General features: G+C 49.0%; 1 protein-coding gene across 9 annotated transcripts in view; it reads right to left on the bottom strand.

Annotated features, from left to right (window-relative positions):
- ASAP2 (ArfGAP with SH3 domain, ankyrin repeat and PH domain 2) overlaps positions 1–20,902 on the bottom strand; it is a 165,402-nt gene that overhangs the window by 67,621 nt on the left and 76,879 nt on the right. For all 9 annotated transcript variants that reach the window (XM_032430160.1, XM_032430161.1, XM_032430163.1 and 6 more), the window contains 3 exons: positions 6,035–6,109; positions 4,277–4,326; positions 248–377 (listed from right to left, as the gene is read on the bottom strand). In XM_032430160.1, the coding sequence (XP_032286051.1) occupies positions 248–377; positions 4,277–4,326; positions 6,035–6,109 (255 nt within the window). The remainder of the gene's footprint in view (positions 1–247; positions 378–4,276; positions 4,327–6,034; positions 6,110–20,902) is intronic.

The following is a 20,902-nucleotide window of genomic DNA, read 5'->3' as shown; positions in this document are numbered from 1 at the left end:
CCTCCCGCACCTGTAGCCGCAGCCCGCACCCCCGGGGCTCACCTCCCACATCTGTAGCTGCAGCCCGCACCCCCGGGGCTCACCCTGCACATCTGTAGCCGCAGCCCGCACCCCCGGGGCTCACCTCCCGCACCCGTAGCCGCAGCCCGCACCCCCGGGGCTCACCTCGCGCACCCGCAGCCGCAGCCCGCACCCCCGGGGCTCACCTCGCGCACCCGCAGCTGCAGCCCGCACCCCCGGGGCTCACCTCGCACATCTGTAGCTGGAAAAGCCGCCGCTCCTTCTCCATCTCTTCGGCAATTTCAGCCCCGCTGATTTCAGTGCGAATCATTCCATGCAGTTTGGCATGCTCCTTCTTCTCTTTTTCAATTTTGGTTCTACAGGTGAAAAAAGCAAGGATAATTTGAGATGCCTCGGCATGGCACTCCAGACAAGACAGGCTTGCAGGGATCCCGTTACCCAGCCTGCAACACAAACGTGCGTGAGTCTTTTGCAAACAAAACAGCCTCTTATTTATTTATTTTTATTAATTTTATTATGTTAGTCACCATTACATTACATCATTCATTTTTGATGTAGTGTTCCATGATTCATTGTTTGCGTATAACACCCAGTGCTCCATGCAGAACGTGTCCTCCTTAATACCCATCACTGGGCTAACCCATCCCCCCACCCCCCTCCCCTCTAGAACCCTCAATTTGTTTCTCAGAGTCCATAGTCTCTCATGGTTCGTCTCGCCCTCCGATACCCCCCCTTCATTTTTCCCCTCCCTGCCATCTTTTTTTTTTTTTTTTTTTAACATATAATGTATTGTTTTAGAGGTACAGGTCTGTGATTCATCAGTCTTACACAATTCACAGCACTCACCATAGCACATACCCTCCCCACTGTGATCACCCAGCCACCCCATCCTTCCCACCCCCCACCACTCCAGCAACCCTCAGCTTGTTTCCTGAGATTAAGAATTCCCCATATCAGGGGCGCCTGGGTGGCTCAGTCGTTAAGCGTCTGCCTTCGGCTCAGGTCATGATCCCAGGGTCCTGGGATCGAGCCCCGCATCGGGCTCCCTGCTCAGCGGGAAGCCTGCTTCTCCCTCTCCCTCTCCCCCTGCTTGTGTTCCCTCTCTTGCTGTGTCTCTCTCTGTCAAATAAATAAATAAAATCTTTAAAAAAAAAAAAAAAGAATTCCTCATATCAGTGAGATCATATGGTACTTGTCTTTCTCTGACTTATTTTGCTTAGCATAATACCCTCTAGTTCCATCCACGTCATTGCAAATGGCAAGATTTCGGGGTTTTTTGATGGCTGCATAATATTCCATTGTATATATATATACCACACCTTCTTTATCCATTCATCTGTTGATGGACATCTTGGCTCTTTCCACAGTTTGGCTATTGTGGACATTGCTGCTATAAACATCAGGGTGCACGTACCACGTACCCCTTCGGATCCCTACATTTGTATCTTTGGGGTAAATACCCAGTAGTGCAATTGCTGGGTCATATGGTAGCTCTATTTTCAACTTTTTGAGGAACCTCCATACCGTTTTCCAGAGTGGTTGCACCAGCTTGCATTCCCACCAATAGCGTAAGAGGGTTCCCCTTTCTCTGCATCCCCGCCAACGTCTGTTGTTTCCTGACTTGTTAATTTTAGCCATTCTGACTGGTGTGAGGTGGTATCTCATTGAAGTTTTGATTTGGATTTCCCTGATGCCGAGTGATGTTGAGCATTTTTTCACGTGTCTGTTGGCCATTTGGATGTCTTCTTTGGAAAAATGTTCATGTCTTCTGTCCATTTCTTGATTGGATTATTTGTTCTTTGGGTGTTAAGCTTGATAAGTTCTTTATAGATCTTGGATACTAGCCCTTTATCTGATATGTCATTTTCAAATATCTTCTCCCATTCTATCAGTTGTCTTTTGGTTTTGTTGACTGTTTCCTTTGCTGGCAAAAGCTTTTTATCTTGATGAAGTCCCAATAGTTCATTTTTGCCCTTGCTTCCCTTGCCTTCGGCGATGTTTCTAGGAAGAAGTTGCTGCGGCTGAGGTCGAAGAGGTTGCTGCCTGTGTTCTCCTTTAGGATTTGGATGGACTCCTGCCTCACATTTAGGTCTTTCAACCACTTTGAGTCTATTTTTGTGTGTGGTGTAAGGAAATGGTCCAGTTTCATACAAGACAGCCTCTTAACTTATTGGAAAGGAAAATACATTTGGTCATAAGAATATCAAATTTGACCCTTTTTGTTGAGTACTGGTTCAAGAAATCCTTTCCTAAGCACCTACTTTGTGCCAGATTTGGGTCAGAAGAGGCAGAAAGTCTGCTCACGCCTCAAAGGTTTCCTTCAGGGCAGCACTTTGTCTGTCTGTGTGTCCACTGAGCAGCACAAAAGGGGGCTGCAGGCAGGAGACTCCCTCCCTCCTCCACTTTCTCCCTGCCCCTCACCACCCGCCTCCTGGCCGAATGAGGTCTTGCCAGGGCTCTGCCTTGACTGGGACAGTGCTCATGGTTGCAGAACAAATCTCAAGCATAAATGGTGAAAGAGTTATTTTTAAAACTTATCTGAGAATTATTTGAAGCTTTCAACACTCTCAAATTCTGGGATTTTGTGAGTAATTCTGTCTCCACTCTATCTATGTATATCCTGATTTTACAGAATTTGATCTCATTCTCTTTCGGAACCAGAAGACTCTCTCTGGCAACCCTCTTCAAAACCCCCTTTGTGCTCCTGGTTCGGTAATACACAGAAGCGTCTCCTTGGAGGCACCCGAGGGTGGAAGCAACAGCAGCTGAATGGAAAGCCACCTCCTGGCTCTGGCTCAATGACCCTCTCGCTAGCTGACCAGCAGCAAAGCACCAAGTCTTGGCTTCCTGTCTACAAAGATCCTTTCCCTGTCGAGTGCACTGCATGGGTGTGCAGAGGAAGGATGCTAAAGGCCAGCAGCTTCTCTGGTTGGACAGACCTTCAAGGTACTCTAACACAATCTGTGCTTATATGTGAATGTATGCCATCAGTGAAATCCAGATTTTGGGGATCCAGGCAACTCCGAGTATGGAAATTTGGGTATGGAAATTTAAGATTTCCAGGAGGGGACAAACATTAAAGGTTTGGTATTCCTGAGTTTGAGCTTTGTGATCCTTCACCCAAGGCTGGTTTTATTTTATTTTATTTTTTTAAAGATTTTATTTATTTATTTGTCAGAGAGAGAGAGTGCGCGTGTGCACAAGCTGGGGGAGCAGCAGGCAGAGGGAGAAGCAGGCTCCCCGCTGAGCAAGGAGCTGGATGCAGAATTTGATCCCAGGACCCCAGGATCATGATCTGAGCTATTAACTGACTGAGCCACCCAGGCGTCCCCCAAGGCTGGTTTTAGAAACAAAACACACACACACACACACACATCCCAAGTCCAATTACTTAGAGCTACATCTGGAACAGCTTTCTTCTTAACACCTCTTACTTTACCAGATGGCTTCATGTTAAAGTTTCTATTTCCACTCAGAAAACTCTACATTGTTACCCACTGCACAGTAATTACAAAGCAAACATGAGACATTTAAAAATATTTTCTGTCTCTCAAGCATTTACAGTAATTGAAACCACTATCCCCACAGTCACCAGCCCAATCCCAGTGAGCTGAACCCTCCCATGCTGGGAAGGAGAGACTGTGATCCGAAATGTGCCCATGACTGACATGGGCCAGGAGCAGTCCCATCTTCAGTGGAAACCGACTGAGCCTTTCTTCATGTTCTTATGGCAGATGAAGCGATCGAATAAGGCTAGCGTGGGGTGCCTCTTTTCTCCTCTCTCTTTCTACACCAAGGGACTGGTGTTTTAGGGAAATTCAGACACAGAGCTACAAGCAGACGGCTCTTGCAAATCACCAGGAAGATGAAGTCCGAAAACTGTGTTGCCGTAGTAAATGGTGACAAAGTGGGGAAAGCGTTTTTTGTTTTTTTTTTAAAAAGGGAAAGAAACACCTATCGACGAAACCTGGCCTTGATGTCCTTCAATGAGCTTTCTTGAAAATAACATTCTGTAACCATTATGATATCACAGAAAAGGGACCAGGAAAAACTCGTTTGAGAGGTCCACGGCATCACTGAAATTTAGACACCGAGTGTGAAAGCATCTGGCATTGTAATGAACCACAGCAACACGGGTTTAAGTGAATTCTTCCCTGGCTGAAGGTTTATTTAGAAAATACCTTCAAGCAATAAAAGCTCAATTTAAAATTAAGATCTCAAATTACCTACATTTCAAAAAAATGGAAACACTCACATTTTTGTTTCATAGTCCTTCCAAGCTTTATCAAAAGGCTTTTTCAGATCCTGTAAACAGAGAGGCATAAATTAAACAGAACTAATATTAACTTCTGGGCAAGACAACTTACTTATTCCTAGACTAGTCCTGAAAGGAGCATTAATTTCTGTAATAAATGATGTATACAATCCCATGAAAAATAAAGAACTTAGAGCTCAGGCTTTGAATGCGACTAGCAGCTACGCCACACGCACAGAGAACAAGTGGAAAATCCCAGCACGCACGCACTGCCCAGCTACAGTGGGTAGGAACTCACGGCCCGTGGTGTGTGACCTATACTCTACCCAGAGAAACACCTCATCTGCAAGAGTTTTAGTACCTCTCTCTACAAAAAAAAAAAAAAAAAAAAAGGATTCTGACTTTTTCGATGAATAGGAGAATGTCCCCTGAGAGATGTAACCCTGATTTGGGCCCAGCAAAAACGATATCAAAGCCATTCACCTTCTTCTGAGGTTTCCTGATTCCACTCTTCTATCTAGAACTTAGGACCTCATACGCTCTGATAAAGCCTGGCTCAAAGCATACTGAGCCACTGGAAAATTCTATCCAGTGGTTCCCTCCATTTATGTTCCCTTTAACAGGGTTCTTTTGTAAGAAAGAACCTCCTTTGGGGGGCTTATTTTTTATTTTTTGGCTCTTCACTGGCCTTATTATGACAAGGCCGAAGCTTCTAGCCCAGCATCTAAGGCCTTCCATGAACTAATCCTTCCCACCCTGGAAGCCTCATCTCCCACTCCTGCACCTCCCTGGACTCAGGGCATCAAACCATACAAAAAGCCTCAAGAGCAGCACCCTGTCACGCTTCTCCCTACCTGCATGTGCGTCCCTCTGCCTCGTGTGCCCTGCCCTCCCATTCTGCTGGCTAACTTGAGTTGGCTGACGTGTTCTCTAGGACCCCGGTCCGGGACGACGAGGAATGTTCCTCAGTGTCCTAACGGCTCGCCAGGCCCAGTGCTCCCTGCCCCAACAGCCCTGGCATGCTCCGGGAAGGAAATACTGAGAGGTCTCTGCAGAGGTCATGGAGATTGGCCAGCCTGGGCTTCCAGATGAGCCAGACGTGACTGGGAATCACGTGCAGATCCAATCAGAGAATCTGATCTAAGAACTGGGGCACAATCATCTGTCTTTCAGATCACACATCTGTTGGTGCCAACGACATGCAGCAGCGGCTACTGCTCGGCATCTGGTACAGATACCGCTCGAGCCGACTTCCTCACTCACATGTTCATGAAACAATTCACAGCAAGGCGCTTCCTGAACAGTGAACGTCCTTCGGAGGACAGAAAAAGAAAGTCCGCTCGAGCCTTACTGGTGCAGATTCTCCTGCCGGGAAACTACGTCCTAGCAAGGACCCTTTGGCCAGTGGTCAGCCAGCAACTCGCCGGCCAGAAAACCACACTTCCCTGCACAGGCTCCCCTGCTCAACCGACAGAGCGCGGAAACCACTCACAGGCTTCGAGAGCTGCTGCTTTCCCTTCCCACCCTCCTCCCCTTCCCACATGTACAGCACCAGCAGGGTGGCCAGAAGGGCCTTGGGGCACCATCGGTAGGACTGAAAGGGTGCCAGCATAGCAGATCAAGGGAACCGAGGCAGCAAGCAGCCATCACGCCATCCAGGAGGAAGGCGCGTGTGTGCCGTGCCCCGACAGGCCAGCATGACCGCGACTCTAGTCCCCCAGTGACTGTTCCCAGTGAGCTGGGTGGTCGACGGCTTACCCCTTTCACTCCTTTCAGGTCTCCTTTCAGCAAACTGTCCAGGGGGAAGGAAATGATGTTGTTCATATTCTGAATCTAAAAAGCAAACAAACAAAATTCTTATTCAATGTCTTTTTTTTTAAAGATTTTATTTATTTATTTGACAGAGAGAGAGATAGCAAGAGCCGGAACACAAGCAGGGGGAGTGGGAGAGGGAGAAGCAGGCTTCCCACTGAGCAGGGAGCCCGATGTGGGGCTCGATCCCGGGACCCTGGGATCATGACCTGAGCCGAAGGCAGACGCTTAACCGACTGAGCCACCCAGGCGTCCCTCGATGTCTTTTTTAATCTGAAGTAAGGACAGCAAGATGTTAGAGAACACCTGGTAATAATTAACCTCCCCTGAAAACCTGGCCGGCACGAGCAGGACAGCCTTATCCATTCCTACGCTCCTTGTGGTGGTCGTACCTTGCAAATAAAAACATAACTCTCAGAAAGTCTGTATTTCTCTATTCTTCACAACAATAATAGCCTTCTATTAAACTATTTAGTTTGTGAAAAGATCATCATTATGACAAAGAAAAATTATTTCAAAACAATCACTGACAGAACCACTTTAAAGATACCAAATAGAATTCACAAACACACACTTCCTGCTCTCACTCACAGCTCCAATGTTCTGGGCTACGCTTCACTGAAGTCTCAGGGCCCACAGACCCCAATCTCCCCAGAAAAGCCCCCCACAGGGGAACTCAGAATGAAGAAGAGAATCTCTTCTTCTAGGTGAATGTGTAGGAGCCAATGTTCAGAGAGAGGAAGAGAAATGAGTGTGTGTGTTGCATGTGTTGTGTGTGTGAGGTGTGGGGTGTATGTGGGACGTGTGGTGTGTGTGTGTGTATTGCTGGAAAAGGAGAAAAATGAGAAAAGGGGGGAGGGAGGTCTTGAGCTGCTCTGTTCTTCTCCCTGAAGCAAGAAGGCCAGGGACGGAGGCTTAGCACATTGTCACCACGGATTAACTTGACTAGAACCAAACCCTCCCGACACACACTCAGAGCACACTCACAGCAAGCATGGCTGCCCCTGCTGGCCTCAGACGAGGGAAGCTAAGACACCAAGCTTCAGTTGGGGACAGTTAGGTCCTGGCTCCCTGTGTCCTGAGGCCCATGCAGTCCCTCCCCGGCAATCAGCTGAGGATCTACTTTCTCCTCGGCCCGGCTTAGCGCACCGCTGCCGTGAGTCAACGCAGATGCCAGTTGGCAGTGCCAGGGCCTTGGGGCACATGTCACTTTGGGGTACACACACCTAGATTATGGGCCTATAAAAGAGGAGAGACAAGTAAGGACTTTGGAACCATGTGCATTTATTCTTACCACTGAGCAGAGAAAATGTTTAATTTTAGTAGAATTACCTTGAATAGGAAAACCAACTCTAGGCACAATTTTCCAGGCAACATGGGATCTGATTTTCATATACTATTCGGCATATGAAACCTCAAAATGGGAGGAACAAACGGACTAGAAAAACACCTGCAGAGGTGTGTGACAACCCTGCACCCAGCCACCAACCGTGCCACACACACAACCGACGCACGACCGTCCTTTCAGAAATGCCTTCTTTGGGTAACATTTGTCCGAGGCTTCCACAACTCAACGTTTGTCACGTACCTGGCAGCCCTCCAAGGCACACTGTAATCAGCAGGGACTTGCGAGGATTAGCCTGAAGAGTTAGATTTTTAAACACCGAGAGGCGGAGTTTAAGGCGAGGTCTTCGGATGACTGGAAGGAACAGTGGCAAACAAAGGGCCATGCTGGTGAATCATCTCTAATGCAAACACACCTGGCTTGCACTGTAAACCGAGGCAGGAGGGAATCCGAGGGCAGACTGCTACACGCCTGTCTCCTTCCACACCTCCACCCCCCGCCAGGACACCTGCCGGCAACTACGCGCCCAAGCCCGCTGCCACCGCAAGCCCACCCGGCTGCCTCCGGGAGGTCCCTCCTGCCGGGCTCCGCTCTGCTCCGCCTTGCGGACCAGTTGCTCGCCCACGAACTCCCCACTTGCCATTCTTGCCACCATGTTCCTGGATGGGTCTCTCTGCCCCTTTTCTGGACTGAGGCTCCTGGCCACCAGCCCCTGCTCTCTGCCTGACCCACCCCCTCCTCTGCAGCGCTGTCTGATTCATCTGGGGTGGTGTCCCTGATAAAGGTTAAACCGACTCCTGCCCTTGGGACCCTCCACGGTCCAACCTCCTTTGCCACTTTCCATCTTTATATCTGGCCAAGTGGAAGTCCTTGCTGTTCTCTGCTTGTGCTCAGTCTGCTCTCCCCGCTGAGTGTCCTCCCAATCCCCTCCCCCAAAAGCCTTCCCATCCATCAGGCTTTCCCCAGATGCTACCTTCTCCATTAACATCCCCCCAGCTGCCAGGAGGAAGTGATCCCTCCCTTCCAAATCCTCCAATATGTATATATTTTTAATTTCTTCAGGCACTTGACAGGCCCTACCCTGCTTCACCTCAGCAGTCTCACATCATACATCCTAAAGGACAGCTTTAAGTGCACTTCATTTTATATTCTCCGTGGCACCTAGCACAGGGCTTGGCCCAGAGCAGGTGCTTGAGAAACACGGACTGAGTAAATCAATATACTGAAGCATTTTTCTGAGCATCTAATACATAAGAGACAGACTCTAGAGATATGCTGATACCTTTAAACTAAACGTCATAGAGCAAATGTATACGTGAATTCATTATTCTGTTCAGCATGTATTTATTGAGCATGTATTTTATAGGCAGCAACTAGCTGGCTACAAAGATAAAAACACAATGCCTGCCATCTCGAGAGGAAGAATAAAGAAATACACACCAAGAATTGAACACAGAAAGTCTAAGACATAGCACATGCAGCGTGTTTTACTCTGCACAGACACCAGGGGCTCCTTGTGGAGAGAGACAATGACTGGCTCTGGGCAGCCGGGAGGGCCAACCTGTGCTTGGGCAAGAGGGGCCTGCCCCAGTTACTGAGCCTCGTGACACTGCCCATCCATCCACACGATCACAAAGAGCCATGGCTAAGAGTCAAAGGCACAGATCAATTTGGTCCCGAACGTTGCCTAGAGAGGAGCCAACACAGAGCCATCTTGGACAAGCAAGTGCAAGAAAGGGCAGCAAACACGGCCTGAAGGGGCACATCAGAGCTGCCCAGGGTGGCAGGCTGAGCCAAAGGCACCAGCACAACCCAATCATACAGTGGATTGGGGGAAAAAAGAACAAGGTGCTTGCAGATTAAAAATCTTATTACTAGAAAGAAGTCTAGTGGGTTTGTTACAAGAGGCATGTTTAGTAAGTAGGAGTGTATGGATGGATGAGTGAGGAAAACAAGATTCTCTACAGCAGGGGGAAAGAATGCACAATTCGGTTTATAAATCTATTTTAAGACTATTTGTTATTTAATTCAAGTAAGAAAGTAGGTACTGATAGACAGGTGTTACGTCCAGGAGAGGTAAACTAAGCTTTGGTATTTAGAGTGAAACAGTGAAGTCGGAAACCGACAGCTATCCGTCGGGCTGGCTTGCTCTTAGTCTCGATGCCGTGGATGGGCCCACGGCCCACTGTGACCAGGACAGGACACAGCCACGATGCCGTGGATGGGCCCACGGCCCACTGTGACCAGGATAGGACACAGCCACTACAGCTGCCAGGGAGATGCACAGGGTCCTCAGGGAGTGACAGGGATGAAGCTGAAGAGGCACAGAGGGCTAGCAGACAAAGATGGACTAGACAGAACCTCAGTCCCCAGGAACTCACTGTCTAATAGGAAAGATAAAGCCCACAATTAAGTAAGCAAACTGCCCTGTGAAAACTCTGAAGAGCCATAAATAAAGCACCATGGAATTTCTAAGAAAAGAAAATTACTTTTAGTCTGGACACCAGGGAAATCTTTGCTGACCGGGGGTTATGTGAGATAGACCTTCAAAAGAGGGAGCATTTCGTCTTGCAAGATGGGGTGAAGCTATCCCGAGCAAAAGGAGCAGGGTGGGGAAGTGGGCAAAGGCCCACGGCAGCCACATGAGCAGAGGGGCAGGGAAGACAATGCTGAGAAGTCCGGGTGCCAGATGGACCAAAGGGGTTCTGGCCTTCGTTCCAGGGGATTTTTCTTGCTGGAGCTGTTCAAATGTCTAAAATAAGAAACTATTACTTCTCTTGTCAGAAAATAATTAGCTTAATTATTACAAAAAAGACAGAAAGTAGATCAGTGGTTGCCTGGGGCTGGGGGTTAACTGTGAGAGGACATGAGGGACCTTACTGGGGCCAGAAACTGTCTCCAGGCTGATGTATGGTCACAGCTACACCACTTGGTAGAGTTACTAGAAATCACTGACTTGTATACTTGAAATGGGTGAGATCTACGATATGTAAAATATACTTCAATAAAGCTGTTTTTTTTTAAAAGAAATACACGATTACAAATACAAACAGAATCCCCATCAGTGGATACATTAATCCAGCTTCATACTCCTGGACGTGAGCCTCTGCATTTACAGGCTCCGTGTACGCAAACCGCACAGCACAGAGGCACTTTGACTCAGGGTGGGCGTCTCAGGAAATGACTGCTCTCGTCTCTGCCTGGGCTGGAGAACGCGAGCACTGGAGCCCAGATGCTCTGTCTTGGCAAGAGTGCCCTGCGGTATGAAGGTCGGGCTCTGAATCTTTCTCTGACTGTGTGCTGGGGCAGCCCCGGAGCCCCAGGGCCACAGATGAACTGCCTTCTGTTCTGGCCAGCAGGGGTGAAAACCACAGCCAAAACTAGTACACATCCTTGTGCTCAGCAGCCTTGGCCTCAATTCATGAGTAATGAATTTTTATGATCCATGGGAAGAATTAAATTATCCCTGGGTAATCCAACCAGAATACTTCCTCAGTGCCAAGCAAGTACTGTGCTTTCTCTTAAACTCTTGATTTACTTTCAACACATATATTTTATAAAATGGCTTTTTGAAACACCAAGCATGATCTGATTATAAATTATGAAGCTCAATTGCTGCTGTTGACTATGGATCTGATACCACTAGCAAATAGACAATCTTTTTTTATTATTATTAAAGTTTTTATTTAAGTAATCTCTACATCCAACTTGGGCTCGAACTCATAACCCTGGGATCAAGAGTCGCATGTCTAGGCGCCCTGCAAACAGGCAATCTTGAAAGTAACAATCCTCCCTTCTCTCTCTTCCTGTCTTCACTTGGAAAAGTCTGACAAGATGAATCAGTAAGTAGTCAAAAGTCTGTAATCTCACAAGGAGAAATAAAATTATTCAGTCGTGGGGCAGACCAGGCTAGCTAGCAGAGATCAAGAACAACCTGAGCATGCGACTGCCACTGACTGGTGAACGAACATGGACAAGGAGATGAGTGGAGGTTGGGGGAAGACAGAGCCAGCCAACAGCCACCTTTCCATGCTCTTCTTCCTATTTTTTTTTTGTTGGGGGGGATTCCTTAAAATTCCTTGTCCTTAGCTTTGTCACCTCCATACTCTGTAAAATCTTTCCACTTTCCCTCCTATGCTTCCTCAGCTCACAAGGGCACCATCTTGCCTGCTCCTTTAGCTCGGTCACTGGTGACCACCTGCTGCTGACCCAGCCAAGGCTCCATCTTGGTCCCACTGCACAACTCGCCTGGGAACCTCAGCTGCCTCCTCGACGTAGGCAATGAGCCAGATGGCTCTGCCAAATGATCTTGCCCAAGAGGATCCATCTAGAAGCCTGAACCTCAGGATTCTCCGATTTTTAAGAAGCAGCACGAGAAGAGAATCACAACCGGGGAAGTTGCTGGGCAGACTTCCTACCTCCAGGCCTGAATCTAGAAAACAACAGGTCTTCCCAGGCTCCCCTCCAAAATCCTTAATAGAGTCCAATTCTCTTTGGGGATAATCAGCTTGTCCTTAAAAGGCCAATGTATCGCTGTATAAAACATGGCCAAAGAATCTCACTGAGACTTATCTGTGTCATGTAAGTTTATTTTAATCTGCCTCATTCATGAGAAGCCTGAGGCAGACGACACTTTGAGATCTGTGGTGTTTTTCTTTTCTTTTTAACGTGAGCAAATGCTGCTCAATCACAGAATTAAATAAGTAAAAGCAAGGTTTCCAAGAATGACCAACCACAAGGAGGCCCAGCACCTCCTTGTCAGGGTGGAGGGTTGCAAAAAGACCTCAGACCTCACTGATTCAAATAAGGGCATAATTCTTCGCAGAGGTTTCAGTATTACTAAGCATAAGTATGTATGAAACAGTCATCACCCGCAGGAAACTTCAAGTTCTTTCCGGGAGCCAGAGCCTGAGACCCAGGAGGGCGTGTGGGTGGTGCTGCGAGGTGTGTTAGAGTAGCAGGTAAGGCCACACGCCTGCGCTGTCAGCGTGCTAGGCCTGGCTGCACACACCCACTCACATTCAAATGGATTAAAATTAAATCAAGTTAAAGACCGAGTTCCTTAGCTGCACTAGCCATATTTCAAGTGCTCAAGAGCTACACGTGGCTAGTGGCTTATTATATGGGAGCAGATACCGACCATTTCCATCCATGCAAAAGTTCTATTGAACAGCAATGCCTTAACCCAATAGTTTAAACAAATTTAAAGCAGCTTTATTAAGGTATAATCAACATATAATATGCTACACACATTTTAAAGTGTACAATTTGGTAAGTCATGACATATATACACACACACACCCATCAAACCATCGCCAAAATCCAGACAGTGAACATACCCATCCCCCTAAAAGTTTCTTTGTGCCCGTTTTGCAATCCCCATCTCCCAGCTCCTCAGTCCCTGGGCAGCCACTGATCTACTGCTGTCACCAGAGAACAGTTTGCATTGCCCAGAACTGTACATATCTGGGATCATGTGACACGCACTTCTCTCTGTGGCTGCCTTCGTATCTGCTTTGAGAGTGAGCATTCCTACTTGGAGAGCCATCCGTGCTGGGGCATCAACAGTCCACTCCTGTTCCTCGCTGAGCACTGCTCCACGGTCTGGAGAGACTACAATCGGCTTGTCCTGACACCTGCTCAAAGACTTCGGAGTTATTTCCAGTTCGAGGGCTACTACAAATCTTACAAATAAAGGTGCTATGATGATTCGTGGGATGGGACTCTCAAATTGTGGTCAGAAGGCCCTTTGAGAAGGTGACATTTGAGCAGCGGAGGAAGGGAGCCACAGAGCCAGGGGAGAATCTGGTGGAAGAGCATTCCTGGCAGAGGGAACTTAACAAGAAGGCCCAAGGTAGCAGTTGCCTGGTGGATTCAAAGAAGTTTTCTATGTGCTTTCCAAAGACTGTTTATCTGAAAGAATGGGCACCCAGGCAAAGAGGTTTTTGGAGAAGCAGAAGGTATTAGGTAAAATGGCCTAAATCCCTAAATGGCACTGGGCCGTTTGACCTCATTTACCCCTTACAACTATTCTGAGAAGCAGGTGCAGTTATCCCCATTTTACAGATTCACAAAGCAAGAGAGGGCTAAGTTACCCACTTGGCCCCCAGATCCCACTAAGAAGCAGAGCTGAGCCGAGAGGCTGAAGGCAGAGCTTGTCCCAGCATTTCGCTGCCAGCGACGGACTCACACACGCCCCAAGACCGGAGCAGAAGGAGCTGGGAGGCTGAATACAGGCTTCCCTCTGAGGAGCTGCCTACGTCAGAGTCGCCTTCTAGTTCCTTGTCGCACAAGCGGTTCGTCAGGAGAACCATCCAGGTCACTTTCGCTCCTGGGATCCGTGAAGAGACTTCTTCCCTGGCTGGGCGACGGTCCTGGCTGGGGTCTACCGTCCCGCACTCACCCCCACGCGGGGCGCCGGCGAACACATGCTCCCAGGCCGCCTTCTTTGGCAGCAGAACCACTCTGCTGGTTTGTATAATTAAAAAGGAGCGGGGAGCCCACGCTGATCTTGAGTTAAGTTTAACACAAACTGAGAGATCAAACCCAGCCAGTTGCCAAAAACACACACTGGCGACTTTCACACCCGAGACACGACGGGATATAGCTGCTGGTTTCTGCCTTACCCACTGCGTCTCCGCCAGTCACACTGCTTGGATCTTTCAGGTTCTAAGTAGAGAGAAAACAGTGACCCTTTGCCCTCTTCTCCATTAGAGGCTAGGTGTTGAAACTGCACACTTCAGCCTACCTGCAGCCATGCTGAAAACCCGCAGACAGCCGACTCTGAGGCACTGGGGGAGCACCAGAACCATCCAGAATTCCACAATGTCTCCAGAAGCCCACGGGACATGAAAATGAAGCCATCGACCAAAAATGAAAGCACCTTTTCAAACGTCTTGCCTCCTAGAATCCGAGGCTGGGAGATACTTGCGGGCCTCAGCGAGGCCCAAGCATCACCGTCTCCATGTCCCCAGGGGTAAGCCTCACCTGGCTGTCCTCTAACGGTAGCCAGCTCCTGCTGAGGTCAGCGTCACGGGGAAACTTTGCAGAGGTGCACGTGGTTAGGAACTCTGGGAAGGGGCCCAACCAAGTGTTCTAACAACCCTCCAGGTGCTGCCGCTGCCCCAAAGTTTGAGAACCACCATTCAGTAGGTGTGGCGGGGGGCCGTGATTTTTATTCTAACAAGTTCCAGGGACTGCACTTTGAGAACCTCTGCTCTAGCTGCTTCTCAAACTGTAGGTGCCTATCCATCCCCTAGGGATCTTATGAAGTGCAGATTCTGGTGCAGTAGGCCTAGAGAAGGGCCTGGGAGTCTGCATCTCTAAGAAGCCCCAGGTGATTCCACTTGAGTCAAGGCTAGGGCCTCTGGGGGTGGGGATGACACAATGTCCAAATGCTTTGTAAACTGGAATCTGGGATATGCAAGCACTGGTATGGTTTGCCAAGTTTTCGATTTTAGGGACTGACTGATTAATAGCTGAAAATTCCCAAAGAAAGGGGAATGTACGTGGAGAAGCTAGGACCTGGAATTTATCTACACAAATTGGCTGACGACTCCCCACGGAGGGGCAGGGGCCGGACTCCTGGCGGAGCACCTCACCGACAGGAGGAGACACGGGAAGCAGAGCTCTGACAGCTCACAGACCCCCCTCTGTACCATCCTCCAGCCACCAGCTCCGGCCCTTTGTCACTTTACCCTTTCCTCATCAACCTTGCCTGCTGTCTCTTCCACCTACAGCTTCTGCTCCTGCTACTGCAACTTGTCCCCTGCTTTTACCCAGGCAGGAGAAAGGTCCCTATGGCCTCCTGATCACTGGGGCCGCTCATCTGGCCGTCTCTTCCTGCTCTGTGGCTGCCAGGACAGCTGACCCTCCGCCTTCATCCACATCTCCTACTCCCGTCTGTCCACACATTCTTAGATTTCACAAAAGCTTCTTTTAAAGTTCGAGGTCCCCTACATCATGGCGGTTGTCCCTTTTAATAGCCAACAATGGAGGAAACACAGGATGGTGAGAGAGAACACAAACCCTGTTTGGAGCTCATTAACACTTCACATGATCAGTCCCTAACAGTGTGTCCTCCATGCATCTGACAAGTCACTACAGATATGTGCGAGGCACGTGTTCATAAACCTTGCCATCATGCCCATGTGCAGATGGACCCGAGGACACCTTGTGACACCCCACAGGACTCCCCAGCCTCACCTCCACCCCAGGGACGCAAGGATCCAAGGCGGGGGCCGCACCCTCAGGGCTCTGTGGCATTCGCTGTGGCCATTGGAGCACGCGCTGTTTCTAATAAAAGCGTCTGTGTGCCCCTGGCCAGAGGGCAGCGCTCCGTACCTGGACAGTGCCAGAGCGGGCCCGGTACCCAGCGGGCGATCCATCATCCCCCTCAGTTCAGCTCTCCTCCCTCTGGAGGCCTAGTTCCCACCCCCAGCTTTTCCCATGTTCTCTCACTTCTACAGGTCCGTGTACCGGGGGAAGACAATGAGGTAGTCCTGCCGTTCCAAAAGAAAAAAAAAGAAAAGGAAAAGGAAAGAAACAGTATCAAAGTACATTCACAAATATTAGGTGTCTGTGCTATAACAAGATACAGGCTCTCACATTAGCTTTACTGCTTTTGTTGTTCTGGTCAAACTAAGGATGTGCTTTCATTTTTGGTCAGGGATTTGAGAGCGTAGGAAGCAGCTTACAGGGCTGAAGTCCTGTAAGTCTAAGACAAAGATTTTCCAACTGTATATTAGGCCAGTTAAGAAGTCAGTGGGAAGGTTTCTAGGCATCCAGAGTAACCGTCAGTAGGCCTGTCCACAGACTCCATCCCCCCAGCTCTCTAGCCCGCCGCACTCAAAGCTCAGAGGTTTTTACTTTGCATACAAGCCTGTGAGCCGAGTCCTCCTGTGCTGCAGCCCCCGGCGCTGTGGAGCGAGGAACAGCGGGGCAGACACCGGCAGCAGGAAAAACCAGCAATTACCAGGGACAAGAGCGTCAGGATACCAGCACCTGGGGGGCTCCGTCCTTAAGCGTCTGCCTTCGGCTCAGGTCATGATCCCAGGGTCCTGGGATCGAGCCCCGCATCGGGCTCCCTGCTCAGCGGGAAGCCTGCTTCTCCCTCTCCCTCTCCCCCTGCTTGTGTTCCCTCTCTCGCTGTGTCTCTCTCTGTCAAATGAATAAATAAAATCTTAAAAAAAAAAAAAAAAAGAGTGTCAGGATACTAAAATGTCTGAAATGGAAAGTGGGTAGTCTGGCACCAATCTAGGGGCAGAGCTCCCCAAAGACCATGTACGAGATACTAGGGGTTCTATAAATTTCAGCATAGTTCATTAATATACGCCCAAAACAATGGTAAGTCTTCCTCCCAAAAAGAGAAAATTATGATCGGTGTAAAACATTTTAATTTATGACATTTTCAATAAATGAAGTTAAAAGAGAAGAAATACGTGTGGCGCCTGGGTGGCTCAGGTGGTTAAGCATCTACCTTAGGCTCAGGTCATGATCTCCGGGTCCTGGGATCGAGCCCCGCGTCAGGCTCCCTGCTCAGCGGCGAGTCTGCTTGTCCTTCTCCCTCCCCCCATCCCCCTTCTCATGCTCTCTCGCTTGTGCGCATGCTCTTTCTCTCTCAAATGAAGAGATAAAAAAAATCTTAAAAAAGAGAGAGAGAGAGAAGTAGGTGTAAGTACTGAGAGTGAAGACTCCCGGCAGGATGCTCCCATACTTGAAGCAATGAGATACACTCTGTTAGTCTGGAGACTGAGCTCACATTTACCCGGACACAGGGTATGGCAGGAGAACACGGCTGTTCTGTTACCCACACAGCAGGGTGGGACGCCTCTCTGCCAGGCTCGGCCCACCTCACACGGGCAAGGCCGCAGGCTGCCCCACACCCCAACAGAACCTCACTAGTGCTTTACTCTGCTGCTAGAATATCTTGTAATGCCTATCATTTGCGTAAAATAAGTTCATGACTTAGGTGCATGTTGGTCGGTGGAATTTTCAAACTCCTCTTTCGATGAGAGTGAAGTGAGATTTCCTGAGCCCCAGGGCCGCCCCCAGATCTCACACCGGAACTCCATCCTTCCCTGGGCATCTGCTGGCCCTCTTTCCACCTGGGGCAGCTCTGTGGACGGGGAGCATGTATGTATCACCCTCAATTCTCTGAAACCAAGACAGGGACTGCATCTCTGGGAATGACCTTTCAGCAATGTGTCCTCTAATGCAGCCACTCGTTAAAAAGCTACCTCTCAGCACAGAAGTGATCCCTGGAAAATCTTTCCAGGATCCTCACATCCATCTGGTAAGAGGAAAAGAACCTAAGAAATTGGGCTGACTTTATAACCAGTTTAATCTCACACATGTTACATTTCTGGAGCTGCCTTGTTTTTCCCCTTATCCTGCATAACTGCAGAGAAAATTCATCGGTTCTCTGAAGGTGAGAATCTCACCCATTAGTAAAAAAAATCTCACTTTATGTTAAGTTGGCCTTTCTCTGGAGATGTTCCAACTGCTTTATAAATACCCTCTCACACTGCAAAGCAGGTAGGTGGTAATTCTTCTTTCTGGACAAGGGAAGAATTGACAATCTTAGCCACCCAAAACGGAAATGTTTTTAACTGCCTGAGAGAAAGTAAAAGCAAGGCTTTAAAAATAAGAGGACAGATGTGACCAAAAATAGGAATAAGAATGGTATACAAAATACCAAAAAAGGAGAATTCTCCTGTAATCGGCTGGCTCTCAGCAACAGCTTCTTAGAAGCGGCCACTCCGTGCTCCGGTGCAGGCGCAGCTTCGCCGATGGCACCGGCCCAGAAAATCAGGCCTGGTGCATCTAACTTTGGCACAAATAAGAGATTTTCTCCCTCTCTCTGATCTTTGCCAGAGACAGGATCAACAACCCTAACTCCATAAATTAAAGCTGAAAGCAAAGGAAAGTGCCCGGACTCAAAGCTACTACCACTAGGACTTCTAACGACACGAGGGTGTCACCCGCGTGCTGGCCTGTAGCTGACAAAGAAGCCTCCCCACTCACTGCTCTCCTCTTGATGCCGGCCCTGAGCGGGCCTGGTTTTCCCACCATGAGGGAAACTGAGGCCCTGAGGCTGCCTTGTGGCCACTGCAGCTCCGCCTGGCCTGCGTTTTCCTTGACGCTTTCCCCGCACCACCGTCCCTCCTGTTCCGTCTTTTTCCCTCCAGAAGAGTTGATCAGAAACCTTAATTTCTTTAAATACCACCATGGACACAGTATGGATTTGGCGTTTTAAGAGCCGGATTTGAATGGCAACTCTGTCGCTCGCTCACTACGGACCCGGGAAGTCACTTATGGACAGATGAAGGTAGCAGGAACTGAACTGCCTAGCGGTCAGAAGGACGGAGCGAGTGTCCCCTTCATGCCTATCCCGAGGCCTGCCACACCATGGGTGCTCAGTAACCACCGCGGAAAAGGGAGCAGCACCTGGGCCTGGCCCGGATTCCCGAATCCTGCAGTGCTCAAAGTGGCCAAGCGGCCTTTGCAAGGTCCCGACCTGCCCAGCCTTCAGTTTTGCAGAAAATCCAGAAAAGAAGGGACAGTTTCGTTTAAATGTGCAGCGGCTCGTGTTCATAAGGAAGTGCAAGCTGGCTTCCTGAGGACTCCACCACGTGGAGTGCTAAGGTGGGCTCTCCTCCACCTGCAGGCACACAAGCAGGGGCCACCCCAAGCTCTTTAAAGACCCCAGAGCCTCCTCAGTTATATAATCTACAGAGCAGGGAGAACCCGGACTCCCTCTTTGGAGCTGTTGTAAAAATTAAGTAAATTAAGAGTGTAAAGCAATTGGCTGGAGTCTATACACAAAACCAGGTGTGGTTCTATTACCTCCATTCTACAGCTAAGAAAAGCCAGGTCTGGAGAGGAGCTGAATGGAGAGGAAAGAGGAGCTGCCTGGTGGGGGGGGAAGGGGGGCGGGGAGGTGCTGCTCATCCTGTGGGGATCCTTCCCGCCGCTTCCCTTCTGGCCCAATCCTGTTTCCTGACTCACACCTCTTCCTCTTTCTTGGCTTCCCTCTTCATTTCGCTAAAGCACACCCTTTAGGAGTTTCAGAGAAATGACGCACGGGAGCTAAACTTTTTGAGCCTTGCATGTCTCTAATTCTACTCTCATGCTCGGTTGGCTATAATTCCAGGTTGGAATTCTGTTCCTCAGGATGTTAGTGGCCTTGCTCCATGCCTTAAAGTTTCCAGTGTTACTGGTGAGGCATCCAATACCACTGATTCCTAATCCACCATGTGCCTTCTGGAAGTGTGAAGATATTGTTCGCAATTTCACACGGAGATATGCCTGGGGGCCTCCTCCCTCCCTGTTCTGGGCTCTGACCAGCCTTCAGTTGGGAGACGAGAGTGGTTGGGTTTCAGGGATCATCTTGTCCTCCTGTCTTCCATTCTCTCTGAGGAGCCTGTCCGCTGAATGATGGGCCTTAAGGATTAATCCTCATCTATGTTTTCCACTTTTTTTCTGGTTTGCTTTGTTTTTTGGTCTATTTTCTGACAGACTTCTATCCCAATCATGTCACTGGATTTTTGCTTTAGTATTTTCTTACATTAATTGTCTTTCCCCTTTCTTTAACCATAGCTGCATCCCTACTCCTTCCCTCTGATACATCTACTCCAGTCTCTCAGAGGAATGAAATGTAGTTTCTTTAAAGTTTTCTTCTGCTATTTGCAATACCCCTGTTTCCTCTAAGTCCTTTTCTCTGCTTATTTTGGTCTCTTTCACTCTGGAGGCTGTTCGCTCAAACTTAGGAGTGAGGTGCCCAGAGCCGGGATGGGGCCGACCCACTGAGGGGCTGGGAGACTGGGATGCAGGCTGACTGTGTCCACGAAGCCCTCCACAGGTCTTCCCTGGGGCCATTCAGTTTCTCCAGGTCAAAAAAAAACGCTCCAATCTAACTCAGTGGTGAGAGCCTAATGAGCATGTCTGCCAGGGTCCAGGGAGCGGGGGCTGACGGGGGGCTAGGGCTCCCCAGTCAGGACGCTCACTGCCAGCTTGTTTGGAGCAGGAAGAAATGGGTGACGAACTCGATAAAAGCCCCCAAGAGACTGCAAATGAGCCTGAGTAAAAAACTTAAGCACAGTAACGGCTTTTTAATTTTACCACTTCCAACTGAAATTTTTTACAAGTGAAGATGGGGAGAGAGACCCAGAGCCTTAAGGATCTGGTTCTTTCCCTTCCCCGTTATTAACGCGTACACAATGTTCCCTTCTTTCTGCCCCATCAAGGCCAGACGTACAAACCCTCCATCATCACCATTTCAAGAACGATGAGCTACTTTATCACTTGTTATTTGCTTGCTGACAGGAGAAATGAGAATAGCGCTGCTGTTTGCGACCTTGACCTGCTCTGGTCACCCATGATCTTTAGAAGCTGGGGGAGAAAAACAGGAAAGGGAGGCTGGGGCCATCCCAGTGCATATTCCCCTTGTGGAAGAAGCCAGGCAGCAG

This window comes from Phoca vitulina, unplaced genomic scaffold (genome assembly GCF_004348235.1).
Source record: "Phoca vitulina isolate PV1807 unplaced genomic scaffold, GSC_HSeal_1.0 scaffold42, whole genome shotgun sequence".
Classification (NCBI taxonomy): Eukaryota; Metazoa; Chordata; class Mammalia; order Carnivora; family Phocidae; genus Phoca; species Phoca vitulina.
The sequence above is the reverse complement of the archived record's forward strand: the minus strand, read 5'-3'. Positions and strand labels throughout refer to the sequence as shown.